At 31.0% G+C, this 18,592-nt stretch overlaps 1 protein-coding gene across 1 annotated transcript; it reads right to left on the bottom strand.

The window, feature by feature from the left end:
- Positions 1-344: 344 nt before the first annotated feature.
- On the bottom strand, positions 345-1,934 carry LOC125498771 (uncharacterized). The gene is made up of 6 exons (XM_057395720.1): positions 1,794-1,934; positions 1,606-1,698; positions 1,427-1,528; positions 979-1,343; positions 505-583; positions 345-389 (listed from the first exon to the last, which is right to left on the bottom strand). The coding sequence occupies exons 2-6, from the start codon at positions 1,606-1,608 to the stop codon at positions 345-347; spliced, it is 594 nt and encodes a 197-aa protein (XP_057251703.1). The 5' UTR covers positions 1,609-1,698; positions 1,794-1,934.
- Positions 1,935-18,592: the final 16,658 nt, after the last annotated feature.

The raw sequence follows: 18,592 nt of genomic DNA, 5'->3' as shown, positions 1-18,592 counted from the left end.
CAATGAATATTTAGATCCTCTAACGCTTAACTTACCAAAACTTTTAGAATCCAATGAATATATTAGAACCTGTAACTCTAATAAACTATATTAAGTGATCCTCAAATATTTTAAACAACTAGATATATTATTAAAATTCTACAGAAAATTCGGCAGAGTTTCCTTTGTAATACGGACCGCCTAAAACTTAATTTAGGACTCGCGTCCGATTCATAATCCTGTATCCTCAAAATCCAGTAACCCAAACAAGGTTAAACTTTAATTTACAAACTCAACAACATAAGAACAACAGAAGCATAACAGCGGCACAACAACATAAGAATAACAGCAGCAGCAGATCAACATCAGAATAGAAGCATAACAGCAGAACTTGAACTTGAACCATACTCCTTAGAACACAAACCCATAATAACCACTAACAAAACCATAATCCTTAGAACACAATAACCATTATTAGTGGAAAAAAAACCAGTATATGAACTTGAACATAGAATATATAAAAACCAGTATATTAACTTCAACTTGAACAGCAGCAGAACAAGAACAGCAGACCAGCAGAAGCAGAACAATAACAGCATAGCAGCTGCAGCAGAACAACAACAGCAGACCAGCAGCAGCAGAACAGCAGCATAGCAGCAGCAGCATAGCAGCAGCAGCAGCAGAACAACAGCAGCATAGCAGCATAGGAGCATAACAACAGCAGCATAGCAGCAGAACAACAACGCAGCAGAATAACCATTATTATAGAGTCACCAATGATTTTTAAAAAAAAGAAAAGATAAGGAGAAACCTTGGTCACCTCTAATACTGATATCTAACAAATATCTTTAATCTTCAACATCATTGTGTTTTTCTCAGACTTTTGAATTAGCTCTTCCTCATCCTCTTCATCGGTCCACTGTTAATATTTGTAATTGTTAATAATGCACATGTGTTAATCTGTTTTGCATTAAATTGAAGGTATAATCTATGACATACCGCATCCATATTGAGTCGGACATGTTGTATCCAGCCAAATTCATGAAGGCTTCTAGGGCGCGTTCCATAAGTCTAGATTTCTTTTCGAGGCCTCTCACTGTATTACTTAGAGCTTCGTTCTTCTCCTTTACCTCGTTTGCTTCCTTCTTTGCCTCACTAGCTTCATTTTTGGATGCTTCAGCCTCTTTGCGAAACTTTTCTCCTTCACTAAATGACCCAAATAATGATGTCACTGAGGGACTTATCCCTTTTTGTCGATCACGTGCACTTGGCTTGCGTTTTGGCTTAATTGTTGCATAGATTTCTTCATCAGTCATTTTTGTTTCCAAATTGTTTCGTTGCTCAACTAGCTGCTTAATTTCATTCTGCAGTAACGGGAGAAGATCTTGTCAAGTAGGAATATACTTTCAAATACAACCAAAAAAAATCCAGTTTGAATAATCGTTACCATGGTGTCCTGTGCCGATTGAGTTACAGGTGTTTTGTCGCTTCTAGTATGAGTCTCCTCGTACAATTCCAATAATCCTGGCATTACCTTGTCACGTTCAAACTGAAGGAATGGCAAACAATAAACCTAAGTAACTATTCCAAAAATTAGGACAGGAATGGTGAAAGAACACGCGTTACCATATCTTGTGCTTTTTGTGCAAAACTTTTTGTTCCTGCCGTATGTCCGGCATCAAGGTATGACCTATTCTCAATGTTTCTGCGACTCTTTTTCTATTAAATTCAAATATAAACAAATTAGATTGTGTGAAATGATAAAAATTGAAAATAAATAAAGAAATCTATGCAATGTACGAGGGTGCATTAACCTGAAAGTCTGGAGTGCCAAAGTATGATACAAGCCACTCCCAGTCTTTTTCGTCAACACTTGGGGGCCTATTATCTTCTTTCAGTCTGTCGTCATCATTTTCTTCAGTGTCATAATATTCTCTTTTCAAACGTGCACGAAAATTCCGATACTTCTTTTAAAGATGTCATGATATACTTCCTCTTATCTTTTATTTTCTTTTCACGTTCATCTTGATCTTTAACATCATCCAGCCCAATATCAAATTTGTCCTGCACATGAGAAATGTTCTAATTAGAAAATAAAGTTCGTAAAAGATATTAAAGAATTATCAATGCTTGTGGAAGTATTGTTCTACCAAAATGAGCTTCCACATCTTCTCTTTATTCTCTTGTGGAACTTGTGAAAATTCTTCAATACGATAAAGTGGCGCATTCAGAGGATCTCTGACGAGGGAACCACAGTAACTTGACAGCTTAGCTCTGTTGACACCTATTGGTTGACCACTAACATCAAAATCTACCTTTATCTTTTCACCGGGTCTCATTTTAGACAGTTGTAAATTTCTTGTAGGACCTCTTGGTGTTTTGGTTTTATATGACTTCTTCGTTTTTGCATTTCCTAACATGTGTAATTTGAATAAAAATAAATATTGTCTTTAAAAAATAGGCTTAGGGTATGTCTTTAAATAAATGAGCCAATCCATACCTGTTTCATTAGATCTCCTTTTCTCCTGTTAGCATGCTTTCGCCTTTTTTCTCCATAGAGCCATCTGACCCAAATTTCAATTTTCCGTCAAAAAACACACTTTACATGATCAAATCAACTCTCTTGGAAGCTAACACATTCGTCAATCAAAAAAAAAGAAAAGAACCGGCAATGGCTCTTTAAACAAACCTTCTTGGTCAATTGCTTTTTGGGATTCCCTTGCATTGATTCCATCACTTTCTCGCTCATGAAATTCACTATCTCCCACATCAGCCTTCCCAATTTCATCGGACTCTTTCATTTCTGTAAAGAAATTAAACAATCTCAGACACTATAATGCCTAGAAGTACATAAGTTCATTTGTCATAGGTATTCTGTTACTAAATCCTATATTTATACATATGGACTACTATACCTTCATCGAAGTCCATCTTGTCTTGAACTTCCGCCTCCTGTTGACTACTGATCGCTGTATTGCAGTTATTTCGCAACTAAGATATTAGAATGAAGCTAAATCTAGAGAGATCACCATAAGATCACCATAAGCAGGATAGTCACTAACAGTCCATAACAAAGAAGCGAACAACCTAAACTTCTCTTTTCTTGAGGCATCATACGTCTCCACACCAACATTCCACAACAACTTAAGTTCCTCAATTAGAGGTTGGAGATACACATCAATATTCTTCTTAGGTCCCTTAGGGCATGGAATGAGCGTGGACAAAATTAGAGAATGTTGTTTCATGCAAAGCCATGGAGGCAAATTATATGGTATTAGAACCACTGGCCATGTGCTATGGGGAATATGTCCATTCCTGAAGGGACTGAAGCCGTCACTTGCTAAACCAAGGCGAACATTTCGTGTTTCAGAGGCAAAAGATGGATATTTATCGTCAAATGATTTCCAAGCTTTTGAATCGGCTGGATGTGTCATTACCCCATCGTCACTCTGACGTTCATCTGAATGCCATCTCATACTAGCGGCAGTTTTAGATGACATAAACATTCTCTGAAGCCTAGTATTAAAGGGAAATACCTCATTGTCTGACATGGAAGCTTTTTGGGATTGGGTTTTGTAGCAGGATTTCCATTCCCTTGTTCCTTTTTTTTCCATCTTGATGCATGACACTTTACACATTCATCCGCATTAGCATCTCTTTCCAAAATAGCATGCAATTATTGGGACAAGCATCAATCTTGATGGAGTTAAGAGACAACTTCTTCACTGTCTTTTGAGCTTCGTAGAAGGATTCTGGCAAAGTGTTATTCTCCGGCAATGCTTCCTTGAAAAGATCAAGAATCATAGAAAGACTTTTATCTGTTATCCCCCCTAAGCACTTTATGTGAAATAACTTAAGCAGAAAGGACAACTTTGAAAAGTTTTTACAGCCTGGATATAACGGCAACTCAAGTTCTTCCATTAATTTATAAAAGGTTTTGGCTTCTTCAATTGGATCTCCTCGAATACCAACATTAGCCTTTGCATCCACAGCTTCTCCAACCTCAGCATCTACTTCTTGTGTCGCCATTCCAAATGCTTCATACAACATGTCACTCATGTAATTATGCTCTATATTTTGATGCGAGTCATCTAAAGCATTTGCATCAACTTGGCATTCAAAGCTTTCACCATGTCGTACCCAACGTGTGTAACTCTTAACAATCCCAAACTTTAGCAGATCTAATTCTATTTCCGGCCTGGTTTTCCTCCTCTCATTGTTGCATTTCACACAAGGACATGGTACAACTTGGTTTCCTTTTCCTTGTGTAAAAGCAAACTCTAAGAACTTCTTCACACCAGTTCTATACTTGGGGTCATTTTTCTTGCATAGCATCCAATCACGATTATATGATTCCATATTGTCCTACCTTTGATCCAAGTAGATGAATAATTTAGTCTTTTCAGCCATCACATTAGTGACAAAAATAAAGCATCAATTATCTAATCTAACATTTTATGATAATCAGCTATGCTACAAATGTAAAAAGAATTACTGCAAGTCTTTTCAGCCATCACATTAGTGACAAAAATTGTGTTCCCCCAACCAGAACCTTACACAACTTTCCCCGGCAACACAATATCAGCAGGTAATAACTCGCAGATAGAAATGATTCTCATTTTAGAAGGGCATGTCACTATAAGTGCTCTAACAAGTATATACATTAAACACTACATATTACAAACTAAGGATTAGTTGAACTTAATCTTTCTAGCTTCTTATTAACAAAAATTAGGCCTACATGCCACACATACTTAATGATTATGAACCTGACAGGCGACATCATATAGTGTTAAAGGTTAAGCTCAATTTTTTTTTTAACAAGAAGAAATACTACCTAATTCACATAAACTTGTACATGATGGGAATCAATTATTTACAGCTACGTAAAGAACACTCGTGAAAGAACTAGAGTTCTGTGTATAGAATATTAGTATATAATCTACATCCTACAAAAAATTTGGCCAAGAAACAAGGGATACTTATTAGACCCATCTAACATATATAAGATTATATTTCTTGAACTAGAACTGAGTAGTCTTAGCCATTCTGAGTAGTCACAGTTGATAATATATGAACAGAACCCAAGCATGTTGGATAGTCTTAAACATGATGCTTAGTCACTGTTAATGTAAAGGATTATTGACAGTATAAAATTACCTGAATATGGAGATGGTGCAATTCAGGGTGTTTTGAGCAAACTCCTCCTTCAAATTCAGTATCAATGAATATTAAAGAATCTCTCTCGCATGAAAAATTACCTTCGAATTACCTTCGAATTCAGTATCAATGAAAAATTACTAATGAAATTCCCGGCTAATAAATTGAATGAATTACGAATGAAAAATTAAGAATGCAATACAACGTGATTTTGTATAATTGAATGAATTACCTGAAATTACCTTCGAATTCAGTATCAATGAATATTGAAGAATCTGCAAGAAAGCTTTGAATTTTGAAAAATTACGAATAAAATTCCCGGCTAATAAATTGAATGAATTACGAATGCAATACAGCTTGATTTTGTATAATTGAATGAATTGTTATGCAAACAATCAACTAAAGTATGACTTACCGCCAAAATAATGAGGGAAATCTCTCATACATTTTTCGACCTAATTTCACTTCAAATTCCCCGCTAATAATTCCCTCCTTTTTCTGGAAGATCTTAATGATTTTTTGAGATTGCATAGCAGATTTTTTCGCGTGAGAATTGGAGCTGTTTTGTGCGAGATACGGGAAGAAGATAAGGGGAAGAAGAACTTCTTTCTTAATTGCAACGGCATCTTCGTGATTTTGAGAATTTTCAGTTATTTTCTTTTTTTTTTTTTTTTTTTTTTGGGGGGAATTCTATTCTTTTGCTTCTTTTAATTGATTAAGAGATTTTATTATTTCAATTTTTTGAGGGAATGGATTACTTTTTTTACTTTTTACTTCTTTATGTCACAAATTATCTTAATTAAGGTGCATGTGAGTTTATGATTTCAATTTTCCAATTCTAAATTCTTCCAATTTTTAACACATCGGTTTGAGAAATACGTGTCTCTCAAGACCTCTAAACGTTTCCTCAAAACACTTGAATTGAACTGAACTGAATATCACTAATGGCATGTTCTCTCCAGCTTATAATCATATAATGTAATGAACTGAACTGAACTGAACTGTATAAGAGACGAAAATTGAGAGCTTAACTGAACTTAATTTAAATTGAAGTAATAATTGTTTTTTTTTTATCCATTAAATAGTTGTTTTTTCCCAAATTTATTGAAATTATAATTATTATAATTATTATATAAGATTTAATAATCATGATTTAAAGTTCTTATATAATCATATAATGTAATAAAAATATATGTTAAAACAAGTTTAAGACTCGTGCGTTCAATGACTGATGTAGCTGATCGATGTCATGCTAAAATGTAATGGAAGTTTTTATATTGATTATATATACTAAAAAATATTCATTGAATATTTTATTTATAAAACTTCTTGCTTAACGCAAATATACAATTAACTATTGTGGGATGGGAGTAATAATAACTTTTGCCTTAAATACGTCAATTTTATTACTGTAAAAATGACCCGTGTCACAAACTTGCTTATTACCTTCCTTACATACACAAATATATCCTACTCTACTTTAATTTAGTCATTTGATATTAATGATCACACTTTACTGATTTCGTAGTGCTATAATTGGTATTTTTGTTTTAAGCCACCTTTGATTTGTAAGAAAATTTGTAATTTAGAATGGGAAGGGGGTAACATAAGTGATGTGTGAGTGAGTAGTGTTCTAAATAAATGAAATCGAATCACCAATATTATGACTATCAACAAAATTCCTCCAACACCGAAAATAATTCACCACAACAACAACCAAATTAATTAAATACTCAAATATATATCTCCAATTCTTAATTCCAACACCTTGAAATTACCTAGTACGTAGATGTGAAACAACACCATCATAACCGCTCGTTAAAATCAAAATCTTCCAATTATCCTTGACCCTCGGATTTACCATCCTCGTATGATTAGGCCAACTACACCGGGCTACCACCAACAACCTCGCTCCATCTTTGAATGAACCTAATTTGTTGCATAAAGATAGACGAAGACATGACAATAATAATATAAGGGCATCTATCATGAACCAAGAACCACGCACCATGTCAGAGTCTGGTGCATAATCTTAAGCTCCTCATCAAAGGCTATAGAATTATAGGCGGTAATTATTCAAACCACAATCAAAACAACAAAGAAGTTTAAATGGAGCCAGTACAATGATGAACATTTATGCACAAGTTAATTGGTTAACTTTCACTCATGACTCAATCAAATCGATCAATTTATTAGGGTAAAACATTTCATGTGTCGATAAATTAGTTTGGTGAGTTATTAATACAATCTTCATAACAGAGTTATTGGCAACTTATGCTCATAATAAATATAAATCAATAAATTTAGTCTTTGTTAAGAAGTGATCGGTGATGACATGCATTATTTGCTTCAAATAGAAAATTCTGAAAATATTCAATTGTCGCCAATATTATGACAACGTGTATGTGATCGTGCAGAAATTTATCTTAGGGCCTTGTCTCCTCAACTAATTTTCAGTTCAGTTGAGTTAAGCATAAATCAGTTCAGTTCAGTTCAGTTCAACTCATCATCAGCTCCAATCAGATCAGTTCAGTTCATCTCCAATCTTTTATATAACCATTTTGTTAAATATTAAATTTATCTTAGGGCCTTGTCTCCTCAACTAATTTTCAGTTCAGTTGAGTTAAGCATAAATCAGTTCAGTTCAGTTCAGCTCCAAGTATATATTAGTTTCGTTCATTTCAGTTCAACTGATCATCAGCTCCAATCAGTTCAGTTCAATCTCCAATCTTTTATATAACCATTTTGTTAAATATTATTATTATTCTTATCGTTTTTGTTGTTGTTTCTATATATTATTTTGTTTATTGTAGCTTTATTACTCTATTATTACCATATATTATTATTATAATTATTAGGATGAACATGGTTTAGGTCAAAAGCACACATAAACCCACGTTTTTTATCTCATAAACCAATAAAATCGCGTCAAAACGGTTTTTATCTGATGCAATTATCTATTATCATTAATTATTATTATTATTAATTTATGATTATTAATATTATTTATTTATAACTATCATTTAAAAATATCCAAAATACTATTATTATTCATTATTATTATTATTATCATTATAATTATTGTTTAATATTCATATTATTATTGTTTGAATATTATTATATATTTATTACATTGAATTTAATTCAATTCAATTTATACAATTTCAATTCAATTCAGTTCAGTTCATCTGTTTTATACGGAAGAGAACATGTCCTTTATTTCATAAGGAACAATAAATGAATATTTTTTTCCCGAGACTAAATATCTGTTGTATAAAAAAGAAAATATAAAAATTCTCTAAAATCTTATAAATTATTTACGGTATAATTTCAAAGTTTTTAAAACACAAAAATCAAAGATATAAAAAAAAACATAAGGAGGGAAATTTTTTTAATTCTGAATTAGATTCCCGCCTTAACGAAACAAACCTGCTAATAACGTCTCCCATTCCCTTTGCCAAACCAACTATATGACCCCTTAATTAATTCCCATTAAACCCTAATCCCCATCCTCTTTTCCGGTTCTTCCCTTCCCTTCCCTTCCCTTCCCTTCGGCCTCCTCCACTCTTCGGTCCTGTACAACACCAATCCCTTCCCTTTTTCCGGTAAACCTAACCCCAAAACACCCAAAAATGGTAGATTTAACACCATTAAAAATTGCTTATGAAATTGAACACGATCCACAACGAAAAGCATGGTTGAAACTTTGTTTCGAGCATATCAGTGAAAGAAAGTTCCTTGACTATTATCTTTCTTTGAGGGGAACCGAATCAACAACGCAATTCATGAGTGTATTTGCCAAAGCAGCTTTCGACAAAGTCATGCGAAGCATTGCAGAAGAGGTTGCAGAAGGTAGGCAAATTGTTTTGCCCTTCCAGCAAAGGGGAGCGAACTGGTCAACGATAAGGAACGCAAGAAAGCAAGGGTTTCATCCCCGAAAATTGCGGCTGGAAGTAAGGGGAAGGAGAAGATGGTTGATGATTCTGAAGGTATAAAGTATTTTTTTGGGTTCAATTTAGTTATTAATATTTTTTTTTTGGTTCAATTCTGAAGGGTTTCATCCCCGAAAATTGCGGTATGATTCTGGAAGTACTTTTTTTGGTCAGCGAAGCATTTCAAAGTTGTTGTTGTTGTTGTTGTTGTTGTTGTTGTTGTTGTTGTTGTTGTTGACCTCTTGTCTACTAAGGACTTAAGCGACTCATGACTGTTCCCAAGTTCAGAAAGATTATGATTTTTGATCTAGTTTTCCAAATTGTCCTTGTAAGGGTTCTTATCTAGTCTTGATATATATATAGTTGATTGAAGTATATTTGGCAAATTGATGATGCCTTTATCCAAGTAATTCTATGTTTTGCTTTACCTCCAGAAGGTAATTTTTGGGATCAAGGGGGAAATAAGCGTGTTCTTTATGCATCATTCTAAGGTTCAATACCATGTTTAGCATCTTTATTTATATAGTTGATATAATTGTTGTTTGATTTAATTATGATGATGACCTATAACATTTGTCCTTAAATGGTTTTGTTGTTTTCTGTTTTTGTAAGTTTCTTTGTCTTTTCTGGCTGCTGTATTAGGACTAGCTGGAGAAGTGAAATTGCAATATGAAAAAGCACGTCTTGCAGTCCTGTGTGAACACCTTTGAGTTTCTTTCCTATATATATATATATGCTTCAACCTCTGAAAGTTGTGACCTTTTTGTGCTTTAAGTTTTTAGATCTCCTAGAGTTATTGTGGAAAATAAACCTTGCTGCACCTTCTGTTTTTGCACTGTCAGCATCCTCTGCAGAGAAAATTTCTCCTTCTTGCCCTATCATGTCTCTCCTTAAGTATTCAAGAACATCCCTCACAACATTTGAGTACTGCAAGTCTCTTGTAATTGCAAATGCATCCAGATAAACATTAACTAACTGCCCTTGGTCATACAACATTTTCTCAAAATGTGGAACTGTAGTTATGTTTTATTTAGACAACTGTAGTTAAAAGAGCAATGTTTTTAGCTATTCAATTTACACATTATAAGTTCCAGTAAGTTCAACTGTAGTTATTCAACTGTAGTCTCTTGTAATTGTTTTTAGCTATTCAATTTACACATATAACTCATGGTTCGACATTCGAGATTAAGGATTTTAAGGATTTAAATTCACTGTTATTATGCAGCATTGTATTCTAATAGCTGCTGCAAGTATTGGTGGAATGTTCAGTTTATCTGAAATCTTTACAAGGAATGCTAGATTATAAGATTTGAGTTGATATTAGAAGTCATAGCTAGTTGGGTGATCTATTTGTGGTTTCATGCTTGTACAGTGATTTGTCTTTTTATTATATATGTTATTTCTATATTTTAATGCTGGATCTTTTTGTTTGTACTCAGGATTGGTTGCTCCTAGAAGAAGGTCTTACAGGAAGAGGACGAACAACGGGGTCATGATCTTTGACCAAGAAGACATACATAAGGACAGTGAAAGTGAAAACAGTGATGATCATATCATAGAGCTCTTGAAAGGGGATGGATATTCTGCTCTAGCTTATGAAAGCGAAGAATATCAGATCATAGAGATTGTTAGTGATACTAGTGTTAGTGACGACGAGGTTACAGGGTATTACTAAGCCCGGCTTATAACTATTAGTGAAGATGTACAGCAGTTGCATATTTAGGAGATTTTTTGGGCACATACTTTTTGGAACAGATTGGCAGATATGGTGCATCTCTATTATATAGCTTAAGTTACTTAGATTTTGGCTCCTTAGAATACGGGAATGATTATGTTAAAACTTTCTAGGTTATTATGTTTCACCATCTATGGATATTATTTTGGATTGTGTATAGTGGTCACTTTTATATAAATGCATATTTCTTTCTTTGATAATATATAATTTCTTTCTTCCATTTACGTTAATTTTCTGAATTATTATGCAAAATAAGTAAATATATAAATAATATTAAAAATTACGTAGCATTATTATTAAATATCATTATAAAAATTTGGTGCATCTAAAAAGCTATTTTATAAAATTTTCAGTTGCATCTAAATATAATTAGGAGCAACATGTATAAATACCCCTAAATGTTTTTTGAACTATGAAACGTAATTGCATCTAAATATAATCTGTGGCAAAATTTATAGTTGCATCTAAACATAAGTGGTTTTAGAAACATATTTGTGTGCCCCAAAAACTAAGCAATAGATGCAACTTAAAATTAGAGACAAACTTATGGTTGCCTCTAAATATAAATGGTCTAATCACCAATGTAACATGTGTGCCCCAAAAATATGGCATTAGAGGCAACCTATAATTAGCGACTGCCTGGTGGTCGCCTCTAAATGTAAGTGGCTTTAGCAACAATTCAAGTTTTGTGCCTCAAAAGGGTGGGATTAGGGGCAACCAACAATTAGCAACACCTTAACTTGTCTGTCTCTAAAAGGTGGCATTAGGGGCAACCAACAATTAGCAACAACATAACTTGTCTGTCTCTAAAAGGTGGCATTAGGGGCAACCTATAATTAGCGACGGACTAATTAGAGGCAGCGAGAAAATTGCTTCTAAACACCATTAGAGGCTACAGATGTATATTTAGATGCAATTTTGGATTGCCTCTATATGTAGTTTTTTTTGTAGTGTATGTTGGTATGATTATATCCTTTCGTAATAAGATTGAACTTGCAACAACAGAAGCAAAGGAAACAGTTCAGTATTTGGATTCCCTAATAAATGATTAATGTAATTAAACGTGTGTAACCATTGGGGATGAAAAGATGAGATGATGTTTTGAAGAATGAAGTACTAAAGTTTTCTCATGTATTGTTTTGAATGTTCGTATTAAATATGTATTACATATATCTCTTTAGTTATCATGGTCATGAATTTAGTTTAATCAAGAAAAAGTAAAATATAATGCATAATTTTTTTTTTCGGATCTTTAAAAAAAACGTGACTACATTTTATATTTAACATAACTATTTTGTATATTTCGATCTAACATTGAATATATCACCGTGGGATACTCTTATGTGTGTTAAAGATTTTGATTTGATTTACCTTTTAATATATTGATTCGTTACCAAACACATGCATTAAAACACTAATTTAAAACGCAAATATTTAGCAGTTTAGAAACGAAATATTCCATTGAATTTTTTATTGATTGATTCCGAAATTAAATGATTTCAAGAGACCCATACTTTTATTTACGTTATTGTTTGTCTTATATATATTGAACATACAAAAGTTAGTTCTATTGTGATATTTTTTTCCAAGATCAAGTTGTTTTATTCTCTTTTGTGAAATGGATCCTCATGTCAATAAGGTGTGAAAAAATGAATTCACATTGCTAAATTCTTTGAAGGGGCAAGTTCACATTGAAAATAAGGAAATAGGTATATATATACTGCATATCTTTTTTTTCATACGTTTTTTGGTTTTTTTTTAAACTTAATTTTTTACATTCTGTTAAAACATTCTCACAAAAATAAATCCTTTTCTCGATTTTTAATCACAGTATAGTTTACAAAAAAACATAAATTTGTTCCATGCATGCTATGTAAATACGAAATTTATATCTTATATCTGAATTATGATAATTCTCTTTTTTATTCTTAAAATAATATATATATATATATATATATATATATATATATATATATATATATATATTATTTTAGATATATAGATATTATATACTGTTATAAATTATTTTTAATATTTTTGGTTACATTCATGTGAGAAATGTAGTTATCCATATAAATTTATATTCGATATCACAACAATATAAAACTATCAATTTTCGCCTCTTTGTTCTATTTGGGTTTTTCTTTATTTTTGTCCACGTTTAGAATTATTTGTATCATAAATATATATGCATGTGAAATAGACAATCTTTGTAAATGTGTAATTCTTAAAAAATGACATGTTAGGTGTTGTTGGAGTACTCATCTATATGGGACGTGTTAAATCAAAAATTAATCGACAAAGCAACAAACAATATATCATACTAATTGACAAGAGATAGTTTTATAATTTTGTGATTTATATTACATGTAATTGTAGTTGATTTTTCTTTTTGCCATAACCAATATATTGATTCGTTGTTTCTACTTATATCAATTATACTGCTATGAAACTATGCGTTGTCGACAATTGTTTTGACCATTTAGAACAATTAAGTTCTGACATATTACAAGAAGCTATGGTTGTTTTAGCAAGAGGATTGGTTTTGAAAAATGACAACGGTAAGCATGAAAATTGTATGATTTAGTTAACATATGTTTACAATCTGTTTTTAAAATACTTTTGTCTTTTTACTACATTTCATAGGCATTTATTTGCAATCCGTTGAAAACACACAAATCATGATCAATCCTAGGACAAAGATTGCAAGCAAGCTAAAACAATGGTAAGCTACTATGTATACTTACATGCGGTTGGAGCATTTTTACAATCATGCGCAACTTAACGTGTTCACTTAAATACATGTTTTAATTGCATAAATTAGGTTTCGTAACGATCAATTTGTTCGACACAAGACAATATGGATAAATAAGACTTCTCTTTCGCTCAATAGATTACTATGAATCTCAAATTCACTGCGTTTATCTATTTCTGAGTTTCACAAAACAACGGAGTATGTCCTATCTCATATTTACTTTATAATATATTATATTTTTTTCGTTTATATTTATATAAATATATGTAAATGAAATTCATTATTTCATCGTAGGGATGCAAGTGTAGGGTTGTTGGGAGAATAGATGATATTAATGTGAATACTTCGGATTCCCTATTCATACATATCAAAATCAAGGATATAAGTGGGTCATTAAGTGTTGGACTATCTCACAAGCAAATATGTTTTATATTACAATTGTCCACTCTTGATCTACCAAAACGAAATGAAGAGGTATGTATGTTAATATTAGAAACTTATAGGATACAACCACAACTTTGTAATATAAAAATCGCATTATTGCTAATGATTGTTTTTTGTAGGTTAAATACACGGACAACCTACTGACCAAACTGTTCTCTCACATTGGAGATGCATATGTTTTCGTATTTGAAGCGACATTGCTAGGTTTAAATCAAAAGTTCATGAAGTTGTGGATGTTACACACGTTTACTGCGCGGAAGAGTGTGCTTATCAATTCACTTGCAAGTTGCCTACTTATAGCAAACAAATGGATCACAAAATATTATTTTTATGCATTTTATTTGATTTTTTAAATTTACTTATTTACATAGTGTTTCAATTAAAGTGTAAGTTTACTACTTTTCTTATGCGTTATTAATTATGAAATTCCACCACTTCGTTTATGTCTTAAATCATAATAGAATGAAAATGTAATACCAATAAATATATATATATATATAATATATAATCAGATTTATATATACCGGTTAGAAAATTGATTTATTACCAAACACTTAAAATAATAAACTATATTATTGCAATAATTAATATTTGATGTATATATTAAACAACCAAATACAATCATTAGTCACGTTTTTTTAAACAAAAAATGTAACTGGCGTGTTTTTGTTTATTGAATTTAGTAGAAATTCCTATATTAAATAGTGCACTAATTGGGATATTCTTAGATATGACAGTTACAAAATTTTGGTATGTGTTGCCATTAAGTAATGACTTTCCATTTTTTCAAATATTATTGCCAAAAGACACATCCATTAATACCAATATAAATATATATAATATATATACGGATTTATATATACCGGTTAGAAAATTGATTTATTACCAAACATTTACATTAATAAATAAATTATTGCATTAATTAATAATTTATATATATTTCAAATAACCATATACAATCATTAGTCACGTTTTTTTTAAAAAAAAAATATTAACTGCCGTCTTTTTTTTAATGAATTTACTACGAATTCCTATATTAAAATAGCATTAATTGGGATATATATATATTTGGCAGTTACGAAATGTTGGTATAATTTGTCATTAATTAGTGACATTCCATTGTCTCAAATATTATTGCCAAAAGACACATCTTTTCATTTTCTCTAATCATGCCTTTTATATACATGTTATATATGCCTAAATATACATGCATATTTTTTACAATTCATTCAACCAAAATACACCCCCCAAATTATTTCGATTTTTTTCATTCCCATACTCTCAAGCATGGAATTCCCAACTGCAAAGAAGCTTAACATTGTTCATTCCCTTCCTACTGAAATTATTATTGAAATTCTTTCACACGTTGGTGCTGCAAGTGCTCCTGATTTATTTGCATGCAGATTGACGTGAGTTTTATACTTCTAACTTCTTCTTTTGTTTTGACGGGATATAAATTTACAATTTAGTCATCTTATGAAATTAATTTGTTTTTCAGTTGCAAGGCTATTACTAAAATGTCACACGATGAGAAGATATATAAGAAAGTTTCTTTCGAACAAGTGTACATGCGTTCTTGGCGTAATGATGAAAATATAATGCAAAGTTTTTTGATTTGTGCTTGCAATACAAGAACCCAGCAGCACTTTTGCGCTATGGCATGGTAAAGTTGTTCATTTTTTATTAACGAAATTTTATCGCATGTATATTTGTTTATTTATTTACATTATGAACATAACTAACTATTTTTTTATAGGTACAATATTTTACATATGTGTTGTTAGATGAAGGGTTGAAAAACATTGACTTGGCACATTCAAAGGGCAATGTCTTGGCCACATATTTATTGGGACTTTTGCTTATATGCAATGTAGATGAATAGCGCAAAAAGAGGGGTGTATCGTTATTACTAAGTGTTTTTCACCAGCATGCAATAGATGAAGTGGTTCAATTAAGAAGAACTTTACGAGATATGATGGTGTCCCTTTGGTTAAATAATAACATTATTCCTGAATTAGATGAATTGGTAAAGTGTGATCAAGGGCACCTTCATGCATATGACAACATTGTGGACAAATGGGATTACTTCGCATGGGGTCCTAATGATCTCAATAGTTTATGTGATGCATACTTATGTAATCGCGAAGCAGCATTTTTTCTACGCTTGCTCCACTAGATTTTTTTAGATATGAAATAGTTATTTTAAGTTTTTGCTTTATATGGATTTGTAGTTTTATTCTCAATTGTATTAAGGTTGTTTTCATAATAAGACTTTTATTTTCAATAAGATAAGTTTTTATTAATCTTATATATTGTCCATAGTAAATGACAATCATTTTTTTTAGTGTCGTGGAACTTATATTCAGTTTGACCACGTATCAAAGCAATCTATATATATTTAATTAAACACTAATAATTAAAAACTTATAAATGGTTGATTTAACGTTCGGATTTTGTAGTTTATTAAAGCACATTTATAAGTGTTTAAGTCTAAACAACGTTAATTTATGTAGTTGGCTTATTTAAGATTAAAATATATACTTACCAAATAAACGATCTTTTTCTCGGTGCTAAATCAGTATTATATATGGTGTGAATAATTAATATGTAAGTAATGTAATCAAATATTATTGTTACGCCAATTTAGGTAAGGGTTGTGCATTATATGTCTTATATTTTTTATATCTATAGAAATAAAAATTACAATTTTTGAGCAATGATTTTACAAGAGATATACTTATGTCACCAATGATACCATTTATCGTAATAATTGTATTTTAGAAATATATGGTTTATTCAAAGTATAAATAGGCTAAATATATTATTAATTGATTAGTTGATTATCTGATTTTTATTGATTTAATTATTCAAAGTAAGATAACAATTATTGTAGGCAGTCTTATAACCGTGCAAATGCATCGATATGATTTCAGAAGGAATTATGGTATATATATTGTTATGATATAATTATTCAAAGTAAGATAACAATACTCGAAGTTAAAATAGGCTAGATATATTATTAATTGATGTATTTTATGATATGATTTTGAGTGATTTAATGATTTAAATTATGGTAACAACTTATTGTAAGCAATTAAGAAATCGGTGATTAAGATTGTCATATTTATTTTTTTGAAAAAATTGATTAGGAAATCGGTAATTAAGATTGTCATTGATTATGAGATATTCAGATTTTAGGTAAGTAATTCCTACAATCACTATACGAATATATGTCTGATATTTTTAAGTTGATTTTTAGTTAATTCAGAAGGAATCATGATACTATTTTTTTAAAAAAAAAGTAATAATGATACAATTTTTCGTAATAGTTGTATTTCAGGAATATATGGGTTACTCGAAGTTAAAATAGGCTAGATATATTATTAATCGATGTAGTTTATGATATGATTTTGAGTGATTTAATGATTTAAAAGGTAATAACTTATTGTAAGCAATCTTATAATCGGAGATTAAAATTGTCACTGATTATGAGATATTCAAATTTTAGGTAAGTAATTCCTACAATCACTGTACGAATATATGTCCTATATTTTTTAGATCTCAACGTTAATTCAGAAGGAATCATGATACTATTATTTTTAAAAAAAAAGTAATAATGATACAATTCCAAATGTAATAATTGTATTTCAGGAATATATGGGTTACTCGAAGTAAAAATAGGCTAGATATATTATTAATTGATATAGCTTATGATATGATTTTGAGTGATTTAATGATTTAAATTAAGGTAACAACTTACTGTAAGCAATTTTATAATCGATGATTAAGATTGTCATTGATTATTAGATATTCATATTTTTCAATCACTGTACGAATTGGGACTTAATTTTGACCAAATCATTTCCTTAAACAGCTTCATATTAACGTGAATACTAATTCACAGATAGCTTTTACTTCACTTTATATAGATACACACTGAGCTCTTACTCCTAATCTTAATTCATTTTTTACGAAAACCCCTTTATTCCATCTTTCAATATAATATTTTTCTCCACAAATGGCATCCCAAAATGATGCACCTGTTAAAAAAATATTTAATGTTTCTGATTTGGTTAAGGGAACAAAGCATATCACTATTGAAGTCCGGATAATACGGATTTATGAGAAGCCAAACTTTATGAACAATCTGGAAGCTGGTAGCATTCAAATGATTTTGATGGATGTACATGTAAGTGATCTGTAATTATATTATATATATAGATTTATATTCGTTTATTAATAGTCAATTATATTATATATGTGTTTATAGGGTACAAAAATACATGCCAGTATTCGAAGGAACCTAATTGTTGCTTTTTGGCCTAAGATTGAGGAAGGAGAATTTAGACAAATTTCAAATTTTTTGCTACGTGATAATGCTGGATACGAGCTAACTACACAACATAAGTTCACCATATCAATGAATTATGGATCGTCTATAGTGGACTGCAATCCTTTGGATATCCCACTATATGGTTTTGAATTTGTTCCAGTTGGTGATATTTTGGCCAAAAAGGTTATGATGTTTATCTCATTGGTATGTTTAATTTGTTCTATAATCATTTCCTTTATTTCTAATATTTTTAG

This window comes from Beta vulgaris, chromosome 6, assembly GCF_026745355.1.
Source record: "Beta vulgaris subsp. vulgaris cultivar EL10 chromosome 6, EL10.2, whole genome shotgun sequence".
NCBI classification, from domain to species: Eukaryota; Viridiplantae; Streptophyta; class Magnoliopsida; order Caryophyllales; family Amaranthaceae; genus Beta; species Beta vulgaris.
Note: the sequence above shows the minus strand (reverse complement) of the source record. Positions and strands in the feature narration are given on the sequence as shown.